At 43.3% G+C, this 19,849-nt stretch overlaps 1 protein-coding gene across 1 annotated transcript in view; it reads left to right on the top strand.

Moving 5' to 3' along the window:
- Nucleotides 1-8,207, top strand: part of LOC134336839 (clathrin heavy chain 1) — an 83,105-nt gene extending 74,898 nt beyond the window's left edge. The window contains exons 32-33 of the mRNA XM_063031392.1: nt 7,023-7,098; nt 7,642-8,207. Of these exons, the coding sequence (XP_062887462.1) occupies nt 7,023-7,098; nt 7,642-7,763 (198 nt within the window). The 3' untranslated portion in view covers nt 7,764-8,207. The remainder of the gene's footprint in view (nt 1-7,022; nt 7,099-7,641) is intronic.
- The last annotated feature ends 11,642 nt before the right edge of the window (nt 8,208-19,849 follow it).

Below are 19,849 nucleotides of genomic sequence, written 5' to 3'. Positions count from 1 at the left end.
CACATGTTCCTGTGCCAACATACCACGTTCAACACAATACAACAAATCAGAACGCAGCAAAACAAGCCCCATTACTCCCTGCCACCCTCGCACATACAGTCCCCTAACTACGGGACGGGTCATCTTCTTTGGCCTCCAGACTCTGACTTTGACTGAGACGTTGAGCTCTGACTTCCCTGGACATGATGTAAAATTGCTTGTGTTTTTTTTTAAAGTACTTGCTGTGAGGCAAATAAGCAGGTCAAATCAAAGAAAGTGTCACCTGAGCATCCTACAAATCATTGTTTAGTGCCAAATTGGAAGACTACTGTCTAGTTTTGTTCTCACTCCTATTCCCCTGTAGAAACTAAACTGGAAGTGAGTTTCCATTGGAGGGGCCAGATGTAAAGTAGCTCCTGACATCTGGGCCACTCTGCCCAAAGAGTTGCTGTAGGTTACTCAGCCTCTGGACTTTTCCCTGCTGTTTTACTATATCAGTGTTTAAACTATAGCAAAATATAAACAGATTCTATAGCTTTGGTAGAAATATCTGCCGTTAATCTTCCAAAGGACTTTATTTTAGAGTGCATTGTACCTCATTTAATTTAAACCCTGTCCTGACTGTATGCCATTTGCTACGAGATTGCAAATCAGCCACTTGTGCTGGTTAGCTTCAGGCTGGTCCCAGTATGTATTAAGTGGGTGCTATTTGACTATTATTGGCCATTTTTACTTCAGGCACTTGCTTGGTGCCTTCAGCTGGCCAGTAATGTTGGCTGATGGAAATGGGTCACTGGAGACATACAGTGGTCCTTTCTGTCGTTCTCGCCACTGACCATTGATCTGTACTCCATTTGCTTTGAACTCTTGAACATTGAGTTGGCCAGACTTGAGCTGTCACAAAACGTGATTAATTATTTTTGGGTGGTAGGTACAAATTTAAAATCTCTTTAGTTAGCGGACGATCCTACAGCTTTTGGTATATCCAACGGGGATGATGACACTGAGGGTTATATAAATAGTCCCAGCCTCAGTTCATAATTGAACTTTGCCACCTGACACTGCTCAGCCCGAATTTGACCTACAAGATCAATCCATAGAATCTCCTGGTGAAGCTGCTGGAATTGTCAACCAGCCCAGACTCGTCCAATTCTTATATCTTCCCTGCAGTTACTTCTCCAGCCACCTTGCATTCCTGTATAAAATTGATCCTTTTATTATGCTTGCTGAGTCTAAGGTTTTTCTGTACTTGTTCGTAAGCTATTTTAATTTGCTTGCAGATGAATGGCATAATAAAAGATGGGTTTGGAATCTATTTTTGTATTTATTTAGAAATGCAGCGCAGTAACAGGCTCTTTTGGCTCAATGAACCCACACTGCCCATTTGCACCCTTTAGACTAATTAACCTACTAACCCTTACGTCTTCAGAATGTGGGAAGAAATCGGAGCACCCAGATGAAATCCACATGATGTACAAACTCCTTACAGACAGCATGGAATTGAACCTGGGTTGCTGGTGTTATAGTGGCATCACACTTACCGTGATGCTCCTTCATTCAGTTTTAAAGCCTACCTGGAGTTTTTTAATTAGGTCAAATTAATTTTAAAAGTAATTGCCCTTTCTATCTAATTAACTGTCTTGGGACAAAATTACTTGTTTCCCTATATAGGATGAGCTGTGTGCTTGCTTTTCCAGGTTCATCAAATTAATCTATTAAACAGTCCTTGCCATATTAGTTGGCAATTTAGATGGCTTGGGAACTGGTTACTCTCAGTGGATTCCTGAGTAGTCTGAAATCCTCTAACGTGCCAATTACACTGGAGATTTCGCTCATTATTCAATTATATTAATATATCTAATCATTTCTAGTCCATTCAATTTTATTCTGCCAGTATTCATCTGTATAGTTGGTGTCCTTCCTGATGTTTTGTGGTACACTAAAATGCTGCTCTTTACTGTTCTCTCTTCCCTCCCTGCCTTCCTTTATCCCCTTCATTCTGAGTTATCCTTTTTTTTTGCTGTTTTGCGTCTTTCCCCTTCTGCTTTATGTGCTGGACATTGGAGTTTGGATTCTAAGCTGCTACCCTCTGAATTTCCTTGCAGGTTGATGAAATAACGAACAAGGTGAAAGTTGACTCCATTTTCCATCTTAGTTCTGGAGCCTCAGGAGCTCTGCATGCGTCGTTTTCTTCCCATCTTACACTGCTTTATAACTCCACTAGATCCACTGCAACCCCTTTTCAGGCAGAGCTATCAATGTTGAGTGAAGACCACCCACCATCATTACTAGGTGGCCATATAGTGACTGGTTCCCAATCTCTGCCTTGCATCTGCTCCTTGTTCTGAAACATTCTAGCATTAAACCCAAAGCTAAGTTTTAAATGAGGATATTGAGATGTAAACAATCTAGTGTAAGGATTAACTATTTCTAGTGACAAATACAATAGACTTTGTGGGATTTTGTAATAAGACTTGTCCCACATGCCATTTATTTAATGGATTAAAACCAGTTTTGACATACTTGAGGCAGGGATTCACCCCTTCAAGGATACTTTCAACTAGCAGCATTAAAATTGTACTAATTAATTGAAGCCACAAATACCAAGTACATTTAGTTCAGTGCCTCTGCCCTGTGGCTCAGTAGGTAAAAACTTTCTCGGACCTGGGGACAACACCTCGTGGTATTGGGTATAGCCATTCATCAGTGCTTCCCCCTTCTCCCCAGCCACTGTTTGTGTGTGTGAAAAATGGGTAACTGGACTGCAGTGTTTCTTTAAAATCTGAGCATGTGCAACACTGTCCACAAGGAGGTCACCGTTGTGGCCACAGGTATTGCTGTTTGGCTGCATGTGTGCTTTCGAAGAGCCTGTATGGCTGAACCATCTTTTTGTTTTGCTTCAGTACTATTGCCTCTTTTTCATGCACACATTAAAATGAAATTATCATTTTTGATTAAAAAAATAAATTGTGGAAAAGCCTTTGCATTTGTTTTATAACTGCTATTAATGAGGGGTATGCAAAGAATTTTCAGTCAATTGTCATGCAGATCAGTTAAAAACATTTGAATTCTACACAACATTACCAAAGTGTTTGCTTATTGTGTCCTCTGATCCAGTTAATACCTCGAAGGTTGAAAGGCATTTCAAGTTTCATTTGTAAGATGCATTATGGTAGGTGATGCTAAATTTATTTCAGTTTCTTAATTTTGGGTGACAAGAACAATCCCACAGAACAGTCTATACCCTAGATGTTAATGGTATTTAGATGGACGGGGAGTACCTCTTGCATGGTGCATTCTTGGGGTCCAAGTTTCAGGTGGGGAACTTATTCCTGCCTGGAAATTTCCAGACAGAGCCCAAGGTCATGGGAGTAGGACAGGAGAATGTTGTTGAAAGGGAAAATACAGTAGTATGTCAGCCATGATCAAATGGTGGGGCAGACTCTGGGCTGGACGGCCCAGTTCTGCTCCTGTCTGATGGTCTTGGTGGAAAGGTATTGATTTTAGTACATCAAAAAATCATGTGGAGGAACACAACAGAAATTTGCATGCGGGTCTCCACTTCCCAAAATCAGTTTTTAAAATTTTAAACAAGACTACAAATGATTAGGGTAGAGACACAAGGTTAGTATTTAATCTTAAGAGCAATTAAAGATTTTTCAGATTGATAAACTGGTTTGATCTAGAAACCAGTATTGAAACTGAGCACGTTTTGCATTGAAAGTGTATGCTTTGAAATGAGACAAAAGTTGTCTGGGTGTAGGGTCTTTCCTACAAGTGGGGTTTTGCTCTTCAGTAGACTTGAATTTAGATTTGCATGAGCAATTTATCTTGATGTTGTCATACATCAAGCTGCCATTCATGTGTATTCCAATGTGAGGGTTAGTCACATTTGGATTGTGCTGTTCTGACATTAGTATGTGGTAGTTCGCCAGGGTTTGGGGGGGTGGGGGGTGGGGGCTTGGGTTACAAAAGAGATTGGTCTTTGGTCCATTGGAAGCTTGAGGGGTGACCTTGTAACTTGAAAGGCCTAGAATAGTTCATTGAACCTCAGGGCAGGAGAGTCTAAAGCTAGAAAGAATGGGTTTAAGGTGAGTTGGAAGGGGAATAAGGGAGCTCTGAGGGAAGCCTCCTTTGGGTGCGTTAGTTATCTGAACTAGCTGCCAGAGGGTGTAGTGGGGGCATTTGGGCAGGTGCTTGGATGCGGGCCCAATACTGGCAAATGGGGTTGACATAGATGGGTATCATGGTTGGTATGGATGAGTTGTGATTCAATTCCAAGGACCTAATTCGTGAACTTTAAAGATGGCTGTTAATTCTCTTGTCTCATTCCCCAATTACCCCCTTAATATGGAGTTTCATTTGATTTTTCCCAAATGAAACTACCCTTTGGGATATCAAACAGCTTAAAAGCAATTAATGCAAATTGTAGATTACTAAAGACAAGGCCTTTATACAAGACCCAATTTGTTCTGACTAGCAAAACAAACCAGGTTCTCCCCACACAATTGACTTGTTAGTTAGTCTGTGATCTGCCTCCTGATTAATTTCTCTGCATACCTCCTGACTAATAGTAATATTGTTAACAAGCATGGGGGTGGGAGACCATTCAATGGATAAAGTCCAGGATGCAAATATTGCATGCACTAGTCAGCATCTGGTCGTCCAAAGTCTTGCTAACAGTTTCTCTTTGCACAGGTCTACGTGAGCTGCCTACATCCTTTATTCAGCTGGGGGTAAACAATTAAGTGTTGTCCAAGTTCAGCCCTCAAGCTGGCTACTGTCAGAGGCACAAACGTGCAACATTGGTCTCAGTATTTGTCCTGGGCACATACAGTTCTCAGAGCTTTTGAAATAGCACAGCAGAATCACAGGATCAGTGGGAACTTGTTGGGCTTGTTTAGGGCATAGATGAGTCAGTCAGGTTGAGTGTGTTGTCTACACAATGTGGTGGAGAATCTGGAAACTGTTTCTACACTTTGCTGCATTGCCACTGTCAGAAATGATTGCAGTACTCAAACATTTTGCTATTAAAACTTCCAGTGTTAACTAGTGTTCTCCAAATGTGGTAACGAGCCTTTAGAAGCAAGTAACAGTGAAGGATCATCATAACAAAATACTCAGCCCTTTGGCCCATTTTGTCCTGCTAGCTCTTCAGTCTTCCAATGAGAATGCCTGTTCTTGTGTTCCACTTATTCTATCCTCCGGTGTCTGGTATCTTGGAACAAACGTCCTGCAGCCATTGTGTATCTTGGAACAAACATTCCTGCAGCCAAGAGCTGTGAATGATGCACATTAAATTGTGGGTGAAAATAAGTGGGAAGGGTGACTGGCCATTTTAACTCAGCACTGGCCTTTGCTGTGTGTGTGTGTGTGTCCTTTTCAAGCTGTTGTCCCTCTGAAATATTTCACCAGTTGCTGCTGCCCACTTCACAATCATTCCAATTTATTGCACAGCTCTTGCGTTGTGCTTGGAACCTGTCATTGAGCTTTGCACTGTTGTAAATTTGTGCTTTTAATGCCTGCCCACTTGTGAAGATCCTGTTGAAAAGAGCTGATGACTAATGTTACACACAACCCTTTAAGTTCCAATGGTTAACCAATTGCACAGCCTTCCCTGAGCAAGGCTGTAATTCCAGCCCACCTTGACTATTGCAAGGCGAAGAAAATTTGCCGAGGCTAGTGCATCTTTGGAGTTCTTTACCTGAGAAGGTTGACAGTTGCGGGTGTGTTGGGGTCTGTGTACAGAATGGTGCTGTATGAGCAGAGCCTGATCTCATTGTCTTAGAGAAGGACTTCCCCTGCTGTCCAGCTGCCCATGTTGAAAGTACTCATGCACTAGCATCTTCTGGAGCAGCACTTTGATGTTTGTATTTTCACTGATGAGTTTTTTCTTTGGATGTGGTGGGTGATGGTACTTTCAGAAAGCAAAATGTAAACTTTTGACAAATAGTATAATAGTAATATTTACCAACGTAGTTTAAGTTTTAAGGAGCGTCTAAAGTACTTCATTCCTTGTTTAATGCATTGCGTCCGAGAGATTAACATGTCCATCCAAAAGAACATGGTGTTTCACTCCTAATCTAGGTGTAAAACATTCATAGGGGCTTCCTGCTTTAATGACTATTGCTTAGAGTGGCATGGTAGATGTTAGCTGACTGTCACAATAGAGCAATATTTCTACTCCAGCCTAACCAGTACCTCCCTTTCTGCTCGTTGAACTCTCCATTTTCCCCCTTGTGCTTCTCCAGCTTCCCCTTCTAAACTTCTCTTCGGCCTCTTGTTCCTTAATTTCCCCGGTTAAATTTCTTGGGAGCTGATCTTACTGGCCTTCATCCAGCACAGGCATTGACCACTTTCATCATGTTAGACCTCTGGACCAGTCTGTTCGTCCTTCACTGTTTTTGAATCGGTAGATTTTCTGTTGCTTCAACCACAACTCGTGATTTTAGCAGGAGAGTGTAACTGCTATGTTGAGTCTTGTACTGGAAAGGTATAAATTTAAAAAGTCAGTTCTCTCCATTTAACCTGTTGACGTTAAGGAAGCTTCCACTGAGTGTTCACCAACTTCTCCAGGTAATATTCAAGAACAAATAATTTGATGGCTAATACTATTGGGAATACAGATGGGAAAAGTTTAATAAGATGTACACATCTTTGTTTTAATTTGAAGGTTGTGGATGATTAGTGCAGTTGCCAACTGCGTTGCTCTTCCCACTTCAAAAGTAACTTACTGCTTGGTTGGAAACTTCAGGTCTAAGCAAATACCTTTCAGTGTTTTCCCTGTCATTAGAAAGCTCTTATTATTGTAACGTATGTTCCAGGCTCCATCTAACTAATCTTAGAAAATGCTAGATAACAAATAATTTTTTTAAATAACTTGGACAATTAAACTGAGTGTTTTGCATTGCTTGCCGCAATCTGTTGAATGGTCGCTCATTCAAGTGTTTTGAACTCGAAGCATTTTTTAAGGCTTTTCCTTGAGCTAAGTAGGAATTTGCTCTCAGCAGACGAGTGATTGATTTATTTTTGTTTTTGTTTAGGTGGACAAGTTGGACATTTCAGAGTCATTGCGGAAAGAAGAGGAGCAGGCCACTGAGACGACACCCATTGTTTACGGTCTGTAGCTGATAATGAGTTGACTTAAGTTTGATTAAAACAAGAATTGAAAATGCTGGTGATCAAATGCTGCTAAAGTGGTTCGATGGTTTGATGAACTGCGCTGAGGATAGGCTGAAGTGTGAGACTTGAGATCTTTCTCCCTGCTTTCTCTCTCTCTCTCCCCAACCCCGGCCACCCCAAGCAGCATGCTGGGTTGACTTTTAACTTCTGGTGTTGGTTGTTTTAATACTATAACCACCTCTGGTGAAACCCTGATGTCTAAGCTGCAGGTATGAAGCTCCATCTCTTTGCTTCAAAAGTGTTCTGTGTTTTTGCACTTCAAGGACATTTGATGATACCTTTTAAATAAGTTCTCTACACAAATTGCCTGTTCCATTGATGCTGATTCTTTACAATTGATCAGTGTTTGTACAAACAGCTATAGTGCTTTCACTGTATATTCAATAGGAGTAATTGCATTTTAAATAGATGAAATTCATATAATTTCACCTTTATCACCTCAGTGGGGAAAATACAATTAACATCTCTCTCCCTCCGCAGGCCAGTCACAGCTGATGTTGACAGCAGGACCCAGTGTAAGCGTCCCTCCACAGGCGGCCTTTGGCTACAGTTATGGTGCCCAACCATATGCTCAGCCTGGCACTTATGGGTACGGTATGTAAGGTAATCGCAAGCTACCCACCTGCTCAATGTCTGCCAGATTCCCTTCATCTTGCAACGGGGAAGAGGAAGTAAAGCTCTTTATATATTGTATGTCATGAAGGACTCGAGTCTTTTTTTTTTGTTTTGTTTTTCTAGTTCTAAGTGTCTGGATCACAGCTCTAACTTGTTTCTCACATTCCACAGTAATTAGATTGTGATTTTTCTCTTTGGATGGGAATGGTTGTTTCATTTAAAGCTCTTGGTGTGAGCTAATGTCCTGCAAACGTCTGTTGTAAAGAATTTAATTTTCACTCTGTAATGAGGCAATACTTCAATGTCGTATCTCCCAACTGTACCAGCAACTTGTGCTGTATTTAAAATAAAGTAAATCTCATTGTATTCCTAAACCGAGTACAGGACTTGGCTGCTTACCTGTAAGATGTTGATGAGCAAAAAAAAAGAAACACTAATTACAGTGCACCAACACCATGACTTGAAAGCTGGAAATTATGTAAAGGCGTACAACAAGTTCAGCTGACCCATTGATGTAAAACTTGGGCTCATCCCAAACTATGCAGGCTCTGTTTAAACCCCTTAGAGGCTTTCAATTTCTACTACGTTATTCACTCACCGTGGTTATGTATAGCCTCTCTGTGCTAATACAGTGCTGATGTGGGACCATTAACTCCCCAGAACCAGTCTGTTTCCAACCCTGTGCTAAGGTCTTGCGTTTGCTGGATATTGTGGTGTGTTAGGTCACTGTCTTTGAGTGTACAGAATAAAGAATTAATTAAGTGGTCCTGTTGGTTTTGTGCAATTTGAAAACAGATTGGAAATAAAATAACAGGGCTCTGAATCTCCAATGGTGTTCGTGTTGTTCATTTTAGCAGCTGTCCGCTCTGCCACAGCTCAAATGGAACAAGCCAGAAGCTGCACATCCTGTAATTGCGTTCACTGTAACGGAGCATGTTGGGTTCAGTGGCAACAACTTGTCCATGTATTTGCTCATTTTACATTCTGTACAAGCAACGTGTTCTTGAAACCCAAGTTGGACAGTTATCCCTGCTTGTGGTATGTTTAGCACAACACTTTTCAGAACCAGCAGTCAGTGATCGAAGTTCAAATCCTGCCACTTCTGTAAGGAGTTTGCATGTTTTCCCTGTGACTGTGTGGATATCCTCCCAGTGCTCCTGCTTCTGTACATTTTAAAGATATACAGTGCTTTGCTCACATAAGTGAGTATTAAAACCTGAGATTTCCATTAATTCAACTGAAAATGTTTATTGGCCTCTGAAAAAGGAGCATGTGATTCACAAAGTTGTAAAGCTTAAAAACCTAAATCAAAAATTGAAATGTCAGCAGTTCAAAAGTACCCTTTGTTCAGCTGAACGACCTCCCACACGTATTATAGCTAGTGGTCTTTTTGGGTAAGTCCCTACTAGTTTTATAAAAACCTAAAGAAGCAAGATTTGCCTATTCCTCCTTGCAAAATTGCTGAAGCTGTGCCAGGTTAGCTATGGAGGAGTAGTGGACAGCAACCTTCGAAGTCTTAGCAGAGATGTTTGATCAAGTTAAGGTTAACTATGACCAGGCCACTCAAGGACCTCAATTTTGTTAACTTGAAGCCACTCCATGGTTCCTCTGGCAATGTGCCGCTGAAAGATAGACTTCCTCCTCAGCTGAAGTTTTCTAATAGGTTAGCAGATTTTTATCCAGGTTAACTCTGTAATTAACAGCATTCATCTTCGGGGACGGTTTACAATGACCAATTAATCTAACCAATCTATGGACTGTGGGAGGGAACCAGAGCTCAGGGGAAAACTCATGTATTCCAAGGGGAGGATGTGCAGAGGCTCCTTGTTGGCACTGGAAACATAGTGACACTTGCAGGCTGCCCGCAACACATTTCAGTTTCAATGCACATGTGACAAAGCTCATTGTTAACAAGACCTAAATATACACTGAACTGTTCTCATCCATCAACTTCATTTTCTCATGAGGCTTCTGATTGGGATGAATTTGTACTTTTGGGTTTCTTTCATTTATTCTTTGCATCTGTGCTTGGCCGTGAATTTGTATGCATACATTTGCTACGAGTAGCAATAGCAGTCCTATCTTTACCCTTTGAGGTGTGTGGTGTGCAGTGTACAGAATCAGGTTTATTAACACCGGCATGTGACATGAATTTTGTAACTTAGCAGCAGCAGTTCAATGCAATACGTAATCTAGCAGAGAAAAATAAAATAATAAATAAGTTAATCAATTATGTTATGTATATTGAATAGATTAAAAAACATGCAAAAACATAAAGACTGTATATTTTTTTTAAAGTGAGGTAGTGTCCCAAATATTCAATGTCCATTTAGGAATCGGATGGCGGAGGGGAAGAAGCTGTTCTTGAATCGCTGAGTGTGTGCCTTCAGGCTTCTGTACCTCCTACCTGATGGTAGCAGTGAGAAAAGGGCATGCCCTGGGTGCTAGAGGTCCATAATAATGGACACTGCCTTTCTGAGACACTGCTCCCTGAAGATGTCCTGGGTACTTTGTAGGCTAGTGCCCCAGATGGAGCTGACTAGATCTACAACCCTCTGCACCTTTCAGTCCTGTGCAGTAGCCCCTCTGTACCAGACAGTGATGCAGCCTGTCAGAATGCTCTCCACGACATGACTATTGAAGTTTTTGAGTGTATTTGTTGACATGCCAAATCTCTTCAAACTCCTAATTAAGTATAGACACTGTCTTGCCTTCTTTATAACTACATCGATATGTTGGGACCAGGTTAGATCCTCAGAGATCTTGACACCCAGGAATTTGAAACTGCTCACTCTCTCCACTTCTGATCCCTCTGAGAATTGGTACATCACAAAAGTTTGTGTTTCTTGCAGTATGTTGCTTCCATTATGAAGTACTTGGCCTGTAGCAACACTAGGCTTGAAGTTTGGTACTATTCCAACTTGAACACAAGATTCTATTTGGAAATCATTTTGTCTTTACCCCCACACTGTTCCTAGACCTATTAGAATGCAGCTGCTTCAGTTTTGATCTGATATCCTTTTGGATCTCCCCATTTTACAGCATTAATATTGTTTTTGTCACATCTACCAAGATCCAGTGAAAAGCTCATCTTGCATAGACTGTAGAGATCAAAGAGTTAGACAAGCCAGTGAGCAAGAATAAGGTAGAACAGTAACAATGTGGAATAAAGTGTAAAAGCTACTGTAAGAGTGGAATGCATGTGAATAATAAAGTGCAACATCATAGGGTAAATAGTGAATGCAAGAGGCCATTTTATTGTACAGGAAGTTCATAAGACATTGGAGCAGAATTAGGCTATTTGGCTCATTGAGTCTTTTCCACCATTTGATCATGGTTAATCCATTTCAACCCCAGTCTCCTGCCTTCTCCCCATAACCTTTCACGCCCTGACTTATCAAGACTCTTGTCAACCACCACCTGAAATATACCCGATCACTTGGCCTCCACGACCACTTGTAGCAAAAAAATTCCACAGATTGATCGCCCACTGGCAAAAGGAATTTCTCTACTGCTGTAAGTGGACGTTCCGCTATTCTGAGCCTGTCCCCTCTGGTCTTAGACTCACTCACCAAAGGAAACATCCTCTCCACATCTGCTCTAATGAGGCTTTTCAACATTCAATAGGCTTCAATGAGCTTACCCCCCCACCCCCCCATTCTTCTGAATTCCAGTGAGTACTCATCATCAGATATTCCTCATATGATAAGCCTTTCAATCCCAGAATTAAAGTATGATAACAATGGGATAGAAGCTGTTCTTGAGCCTGGTGACAGATGCTTTCAGGCTTTTGTGGCTCTTGCGTGCTTTATTTTTCTGGGGAGGGGGGCAGGTAATTTTGCTAGCTCGAGCAGCAAGAAGTATAGACAGAATCCATAGAGGTTTATCAGCCAGAGTGTGCTCCATGTGTTCCAGCAGAGAAATGGGATCTGTGGACCACCATGCCATGCTAACCTTGTCTCCTTCTCTGCCTTGCCAATTTCAGTGAATTTGTATCTCCAACCCTGTGATTACCTGATTTTCCCCTACCACCTAAGATAATGAGGTGCATTGATCGTGTGGATAGCCAGAAGCTCTTTCCCAGGCTGAAATGGCATAGTTTAAAGGTGCTGGGAAATGGGTACTGAGGGGATGTCAGGGGTAAGTTTTTCACACATAGAGTGGTGGGTGTGTGGAATGCACTGGTGGTGGTGGAAGTGGATACAATAGGGTCTTTTAAGAGACTGTCAGATAGGTACGTGGAGCTGAGGACAATAGAGGGCATTGTGCCAGGGAGATTCTAGGCAACCTCTAGAGCAGGTTACATGGTCGGCACAAGATTGTGGGCCGAAGGGCCTGTGATGTGCTGTAATTTCTATGTTCACCTCTGACAGCACGTTTCAGATACATTACATTTTTTAAAGGGCATGACAGAAGTGTATTTTTAAATATATATATTCTTCTTCTCACCCTCTTGTTTTGGATGTTTGTTGTTCGTCCTTCGTAGTCGAAGGTGACCATGGCTTCAAAGTCAAATGGGAGATTGGTGGCTGTGGGTCCGGAGGTGACTGATGAGGCCAATCCGGGCCCTGAAGGCTCGCCCACATGTGGGACACAAGTGAGTGGGTGCTGTCGTGGCAGTGGATGCTGCTCGGGCCTTGCGCACAGCATGCTTTCGTTGCGCCTCGATGATGCGCCTGACTTCAGCTGCACGGGCTCCTGTGGTGATCTTGCTGCGCCAAGCTGGACGGTCGAGGGCAAGCATCTCCCACGTGTTGATGTCGACACCCAGGCCTTTGAGGGACGCTTTCAGGCAGTCTTTGTAACGTTTCTTCTGCCCCCCGACTGAGTGCTTGCCCTGACACAGTTCTCCGTACAGCAGCTGCTTAGGCAATCGGCTGTCTGGCATTCTGACCACATGTCCAGCCCACCTGGCTTGGGCTTTCAGCAGGAGGGTGTAGACGCTGCAGAGCCCAGCTCGTTCCAGGATTTCCATGTCGGGGACTTTGTTCTGCCACCTGATATGGAGAAGTCTGCGGAGACAGCTCAGGTGAAAGTGGTTGAGCTGTTTAGCGTGTCTGCTGTAGACAGTCCAGGTCTCGCTGGCGTAAAGGAGGGTGGTAAGGACCACTGCACAGTAGACCTTCAGCTTGGTGGTAAGGCTGAGTCCTCTCCGCTCCCAGACGTTCTCACGTTTTGGATACCCCTCCCATAGAAAAGGTTCTGACTGACTACAAACTGAGATCACCCCTCAGCATCCCTTGCTCCAGGTAAAATAAACTCACCCTATCCCTATTGAGTCTCTCCAGAACTAAACTTCTCCAATCCAGGCAACAGCCCAATGACAACTCCTTCACTCAGAGGGTGGTGAGTGTATGCAACAAGCTGCCAGTGAATGTGGGTACCATTTCAACATTTGAGAGAAATATAGAAGGGGTATGAAGGGCTATGATCAGAATCGGGTTTATCATCACTGGCATGTGATGTGAGATTTGTTAACTTAGCAGCAGTTCAATGCAATACATAAAATAGAAAAAATAATAAATGAAATAAAACTAATAATAAATAAATCAATTACAATATATGTATATTGAATAGATTAAAAATCATGCAAAAAACAAATATATTATAAAAGTGAGGGATTGTTCAAGGGTTCAATGTCCATTTAGGAATTGGATGGCGGAGGGGAAAAAGCTGTTCCTGAATCGCTGAGTGTGTGCCTTCAGGCTTCTGTACCTCCTACCTGACGGTAACAGTGAGAAAAGGGCATGCCCTGGGTGCTGGAGGCCCTTAATAATGGACGCTGGGTGCAGGTTGATGGGACTAGGCAGAATAATAGTTTAGCATAGACTAGTTGGGCTGAAGAGTCTGCGCTCAATGGTTTCTGGTAGGATCAGATATAGAACCCAGGGTGATCTGCTGTTGCGTAACCCATCCACTTCAACATTAGACTTTAAGACATAGAAGCAGCATTAAGCCATTTGGCCCATCAAGTCTGTTCCACCATTTCATCTTGGCAGATCCAATTTTCCTCCCGGCCCCAGTCTCCTGCTTTCTCCCTGTATCCCCTTATGCCCTGACCAATCAAGAATCTATCAACTTCTGCCTGAAATATACATACAGACTTGGCCTCCACAGCTGACTGTGGCAACAAATTCCACCGATTCACCACACTCTAGATAAAGAATTTCTCATCTCCATTCTAAAAGGACACCCCTCTATTCTAAGGCTGTGTCCTCTGGTCTTAATCTCTCTCACCATAGGAAATATCCTCTCCACATCCACTCTTTCAAGGCCTTTCACCATTCAATAGGTTTCAATGAGGTTACCCCTCATTCTTCTTAATTCCAGTGAATACAGGCCCAGAGCCATCAAACTCTCTTCATATGTCAAACCATTCAATCCTGGAATCATTTTCTTGAACTTCATTAGTTTCAGCACATCCTTTCTGAGCTAAGAGGGCGAAAACTGCTTACAATACTCCAAGTGAGGCCTCACGAGTGCTTTATAAAGACACAAGACAAGATCACAAGACAAAGGAGCAGAAGTAGGCCATTCGGCCTATTGAGTCTGGTCCACAAGTCTCAACATTACACCCTTGCTTTTATATTCAGTTCTCTTGAAATGAATGGGCAGAAACTTGGCAGATGGCGTTTAATGTGATTAAGTGTGAGGTTATTCACTTTGGGAGCAAGAACAGGAAGGCAGATTATTATCTGAACGGTGTGGAGTTAGGTAAGGGAGAAATCTAGGAGTACTTGTTCATCAGTCTCTGAAGGTGAATGAGCAAGTGCAGCAGGCAGTGAAGAAGGCTAATGGAATGTTGGCCTTTATTACAAGGGGAATTGAGTACAAGAGCAAGGAAATCCTTTTGCATTTGTACAGGGCCCTGGTGAGACCACACCTGGTGCAGTTTTGGTCTCCAGGGTTAAGGAAGGACATCCTGGCTGTGGAGGAGGTGCAGTGTAGGTTCACTAGGTTAATTCCTGGGATGTCCGGACTGTCTTACGCAGAGAGGTTGGAGAGACTGGGCTTGTACATGCTGGAATTAAGGAGATTGAGGGGGGATCTGATTGAGACATATAAGATTATTAAGGGATTGGACAAGATGGAGGCAAGAAATATGTTCCAGATGCTGGGAGAGTCCAGTACCAGAGGGCATGGTTTAAGAATAAGGGGTAGGTCATTTAGGACAGAGTTGAGGAGGAACTTCTTCTCCCAGAGAGTTGTGGAGGTGTGGAACGTGCTGCCTCAGAAGGCAGTGGAGGCCAATTCTCTGGATGCTTTCAAGAAGGAGCTAGATTGGTATCTTATAGATAGGGGAATCAAGGGTTATGGGGACAAGGCAGGAACCGGGTATTGATAGTAGATGATCAGCCATGATCTCAGAATGGCGGTGCAGGCTCAAAGGGCCGAATGGTCTACTTCTGCACCTATTGTCTATTGAATGCAAACATCGCTTTTGCATTCTTCACCACAGACACAAGCTGCAAATTAACCTTTAGGGAATCCTGCACAAGGACTCCAAGTCCCTTTATACCTCAGTTTTTTTTTGTGTTTTCTCTTCACTTAGAAAATAGTCAACTCTTTCATTTCTTCTACCAAAGTGCATGGACGTACACTTCCTGACACTGTATTCCATCTGCCATTTCTTTGCCCATTCTGCTAATCTGTTAGGTCCTTCTGTAGCCTCTCTACTTACTCAAAACTATCTGCTCCTCCACCTATCTTTATATCATCTGCAAACTTCACAACAAAGCTGTCAATTTCATCATCCAAATCATTGACATAAACATAAAAAGAATTAGTCCCAACGCAGACCCTCGTGGAACACCACTAGTCACTGGCAGCCAACCAGAAAAGGCTCTTTTTATTCCCACACTTTGCCTCCTGCCAGTCAGCCACCACTTTATCCATGCTAGAATCTTACCTGAGCTCATACCTTGTTAAGCAGCCTTATGTGTGGCACCTTGTCAAAGGCCTTCTGAAAATTCAGGTACACAATATCAACCAATTCTCCTTTCTCTATCCTGCTTGATATTTCTTCAAAGAGTTCCAACAGATTTGTCAGGGAAGATTTTCCCTTGAAGAAACCATGCTGATTATGGCCAATTTTATAAGGTGCCTCCAAGTACCCCAAACCACATCCTTGATGATTGACTCCAACATCTCCCCAACCACTGAGGTCACCTAACTGGCCAATAGTTTTCTTTCTTCTGCCTCTCTCTCTTCTTGACATTTGCAATTTTCCAGTCTTTCAGAACCATTTCATAATCCAGTGATTCTTGAAAGATAATTTCTCATGCCTCCACAATCTCTTCAACCATCTCTTTCAGAACCCTGGTGCGTAGACTATCTAGTCCAGGTGATTATCCACCTGCAAACCTTTCACTTTCCCAAGACTCTTCTCCCTAGTAATGGTAATTTCACATACTTCATGACCTCTGACACCTGGAACTTCCATCATACTGCTAGTATCTTCCACAGTGAAGACTGGTTATTGGTTATTGGTCATGTCTAGTTATTTGAGTTACTGTCACGTTCCTGTCAGCTTGAGCCAGCCTGGCCATTCTCCCCTCACCCTTCTCAGCAACGAGATATTTTCACCCACAGAGATGGCACTCACTGTTTTTCGCATATCTCTCGTAAACTCAGACTGTTGTGTGTGAAAATCCCAGGAGATCAGCAATTTCTGAAATATTCAAACCACCCTCTCTGGCACTGACAATCATTTGATGATCAAAGTTACTTAGTTCACATTTCTTCCCCCATTCTGATGTTTGGTCTGAACAACAAATGAACCTCTTGACCATGTCTGCATGCTTTTATGCATCGAATTGCTGCCACATGATTGGCTATTTAGACATTTGTATTAATGAGCAGGTCTACCTAATAAAGTAGCTACTGAGTGATGTATCCCTTCTGCTCTCCTTCCTGTACTGTACAACCCACAACTGCACATAATACTCTGAAGTAGCCTAAATAGTGTTTTGTAAAGATTCAATTCATGTCCCAACTTTTATTGTTTGTTCTGAGAACAAGCAAGACGTATGCCTTCAGTACCCCCATCTAGCCATGGTGCCATTTCCAGGGAACAATAGACATGAACTCTGTAATGAGTGAGTCAGTCTCCCTCTCTTCCTCCCTTGCTTTCTCAATTTCCCCTACCTGTTCTTGTCAAGATTAAATTCTATCTGCCTGCTGTAGCCCTGGACAACCTTTCTTGCTTTCCACAGCAACATGAGAGGTGTACACAACAACTTGATAGACATGTGCAAGATGATAAGAGGCACAGAGTGGACAGCCAGGACTTTCCTGGGTGGAAATGGTTAATCTGAGTGACCATCATGTTAAGCTGATTGGTGACAAGTATGGGGGGAAGGAATGTCAGAGGTAGTTTATTTTTGCACAGGGTAGTGGGTGCGTGCAATGCCCCTCTGGGGAATGGTGATTTCAGACATTTATGATATTTCAGGTAGACAAGTAGATGAAAGAAAAGTGGAGGGCTATGCGGGAGAGAAGTGTTAGATTGATCCTGGAATAGGTTAAAATGTCGAAAGAACATCATAGGCCAAAGGGCCTGTACTGAGCTACGGTGTTGTATGTTCTAACACCAACTTCAGACGAAGGATTCCGGCCCAAAACGTCAACTGATTGTTTCCACTGATGCTGCCTGACCTGCTGCGTTCCTCCAGCGTGTTGTGAGTGTTGCTTTGACCCCAGAATCTGCAGATTATTTTGTGTTTACCATACAGACAGTCCCTCCTCCCTTGCCTTCATCAATCATTTTAGTTATGTTGGGTCTGGTGATATTGATCCGGAGGTTCGTCCAGAGTCAGGAATGGGGCATAAACTTGATAATTATGTCCGTTTTGTTAAGCCTTACAAGGACAAAGAAGGAACAGAGAAGCCTAAAAAACATACAAAATCAGCTACACTACACTTACTAGAAAAGTTACTGAACAATTAACACGTGTAACAGACAAGACACAAACTTCTGGAAGAACTCCGCAGCATTTAAGGAGGGGAATAAAGAGTTGATGTTTTGGGCTGAGATCCTCCATCAGGGCTGGAAAGGGAGGGAGGTGAAGGCAGGATAAGAAGGTGGGGGGAGGGGAAGGACCTGGCAGGTGACAGGTGAGTAACGCAGCATCTATGGAAAGGAGTGAGTCGATGTTTCAGGCCGAGACTATTCTTTTCCGCAGATACTGCCTGACCAGCAGAGTCCCTCCAGCACTTCCTGTGTATTACCCTGGATTTCCAGCAACTGCAGAATCTCTTGTGTTTGCAAGGTGATAGGTGAGACCAGGTAAAGGGGGGGGGCTGATAGGTGAGACCAGGTAAAGGGGGGGGCTGATAGGTGAGACCAGGTAAAGGGGAGGTGATAGGTGAGACCAGGTAAAGGAGGAGGTGATAGGTGAGACCAGATAAAGGGGAGGTGATAGGTGAGATCAGGTAAAGGAGAGGTGATAGGTGAGACCAGGTAAAGGGGGAGGTGATAAGTGAGACCAGGTAAAGGGGGAGGTGGATGGGGAGGGGTGATAGGTGAGACCAGGTAAAGGGGGAGGTAATAGGTGAGACCAGGTAAAGGAGTAGGTGATAGGTGAGACCAGGTAAAAGGGGAGGTGATAGGTGAGACCAAGTAAATGGGGGGAGGTGATAGGTGAGACCAGGTAAAGAGGGAGGTGATAGGTGAGACCAGGTAAAGAGGGAGGTGGGTGGGGAGGGCTGAAGTGAGAAGCTGGCAGGAGAAAGGGAATCTAATTGGAGAGAGAGCACCAGAGGGAGGTGATAGGCAGGTGAGGAGAAGAGAAGCGGTAAGAGGGGAGTCAGAATGGGGATTGGAAAAAGGGAGAAGGGGGTCGGGGGTGGGGGAGAAATTGCCGCAAGTTAGACAAATCGATGTTCGTGCAGAGACAGGCGCGGGGAGAGCGCCAGCCGACTCGTGTGTTAGCTCTGCTGGGTTTAACCCGGACTCCGATTGATGGGTGGGGTGAATCGCGTTGAGAGAGAGAGTGCAGTGGCGAAGGGAGAGAGTGGGATATATTGTCATCGTCACAGAGAGATGGATGGGTCAAAATAGGACATACATGGTAAATGGTAGGGCATTGAAGAATGCTGTAGAACAGAGGGATCTAGGAATAATGGTGCATAGTTCCCTGAAGGTGGAATCTCATGTGGATAGGGTGGTGTGCTGGCCTTTATAAATCAGAGCATTGAGTATAGGAGATGGGATGTAATGTTGAAATTGTATAAGGCATTGGTGAGGCCAAATTTGTAGTATTGTGTACAGTTCTGGTCACCGAATTATAGGAAAAATGTCAAAAAAATTGAGAGAGTACAGACGAGGTTTACTAAAATGTTGCCTGGGTTTCACCTCCTAATTTACAGAGAGAGGTTGAACAGATTAGGTCTTTATTCTTTGGAGCGTAGAAGGTTGAGGGGGGGACTTGATAGAGGTGTTTAAAATTATGAAGGGGATTGATAGAATTGACGTGGATAGGCTTTTTCCATTGAGAGTGGGGGAGATTCAAAGGGCAAAAGTTTAGGGGTAACATGAGGGGGAACTTCTTTACTCAGAGAGTGGTAGCTGTGTGGAACGAGCTTCCAGCAGAAGTGGTTGAGGCAGGTTCGATGTTGTCGTTTAAAGTTAAATTGGATAGATATATGGACAGGAAAGGAATGGAGGGTTAAGGGCTGAGTGCAGGTCGGTGGGACTAGGTGAGAGTAAGAGTTCGGCACGGACTAGAAGGGCCGAGATGGCCTGTTTCCGTGCTGTAATTGTTATATGGTTATATGGCCCGGAGAGAGAAGAGTAGACACACAGAAAGTCCCGTCCCCACCGGGCAGAAGATGCCTGCAGCCGGCGAGACTATGCCCATCCATGCTGCCAGTGCCCAAAATATCACTGGAAATACCATAGTCACCTCTGAAAAAGACCATCTGCAATCTCCCGGCAGCCGGTGCAGACCTTCCAACAACCTGAACACATTCCTGGGCAAATATCGCCTCTGTCTCGGCAGCCTTTTATGTATCAAAAGAAACTTTATTCATAACAAAACAAATATTTGCAAGAATAATCCGCGCAATGCCT

Source organism: Mobula hypostoma, chromosome 23 (assembly GCF_963921235.1).
Source record: "Mobula hypostoma chromosome 23, sMobHyp1.1, whole genome shotgun sequence".
Classification (NCBI taxonomy): domain Eukaryota; kingdom Metazoa; phylum Chordata; class Chondrichthyes; order Myliobatiformes; family Myliobatidae; genus Mobula; species Mobula hypostoma.
The sequence above is the reverse complement of the archived record's forward strand: the minus strand, read 5'-3'. Positions and strand labels throughout refer to the sequence as shown.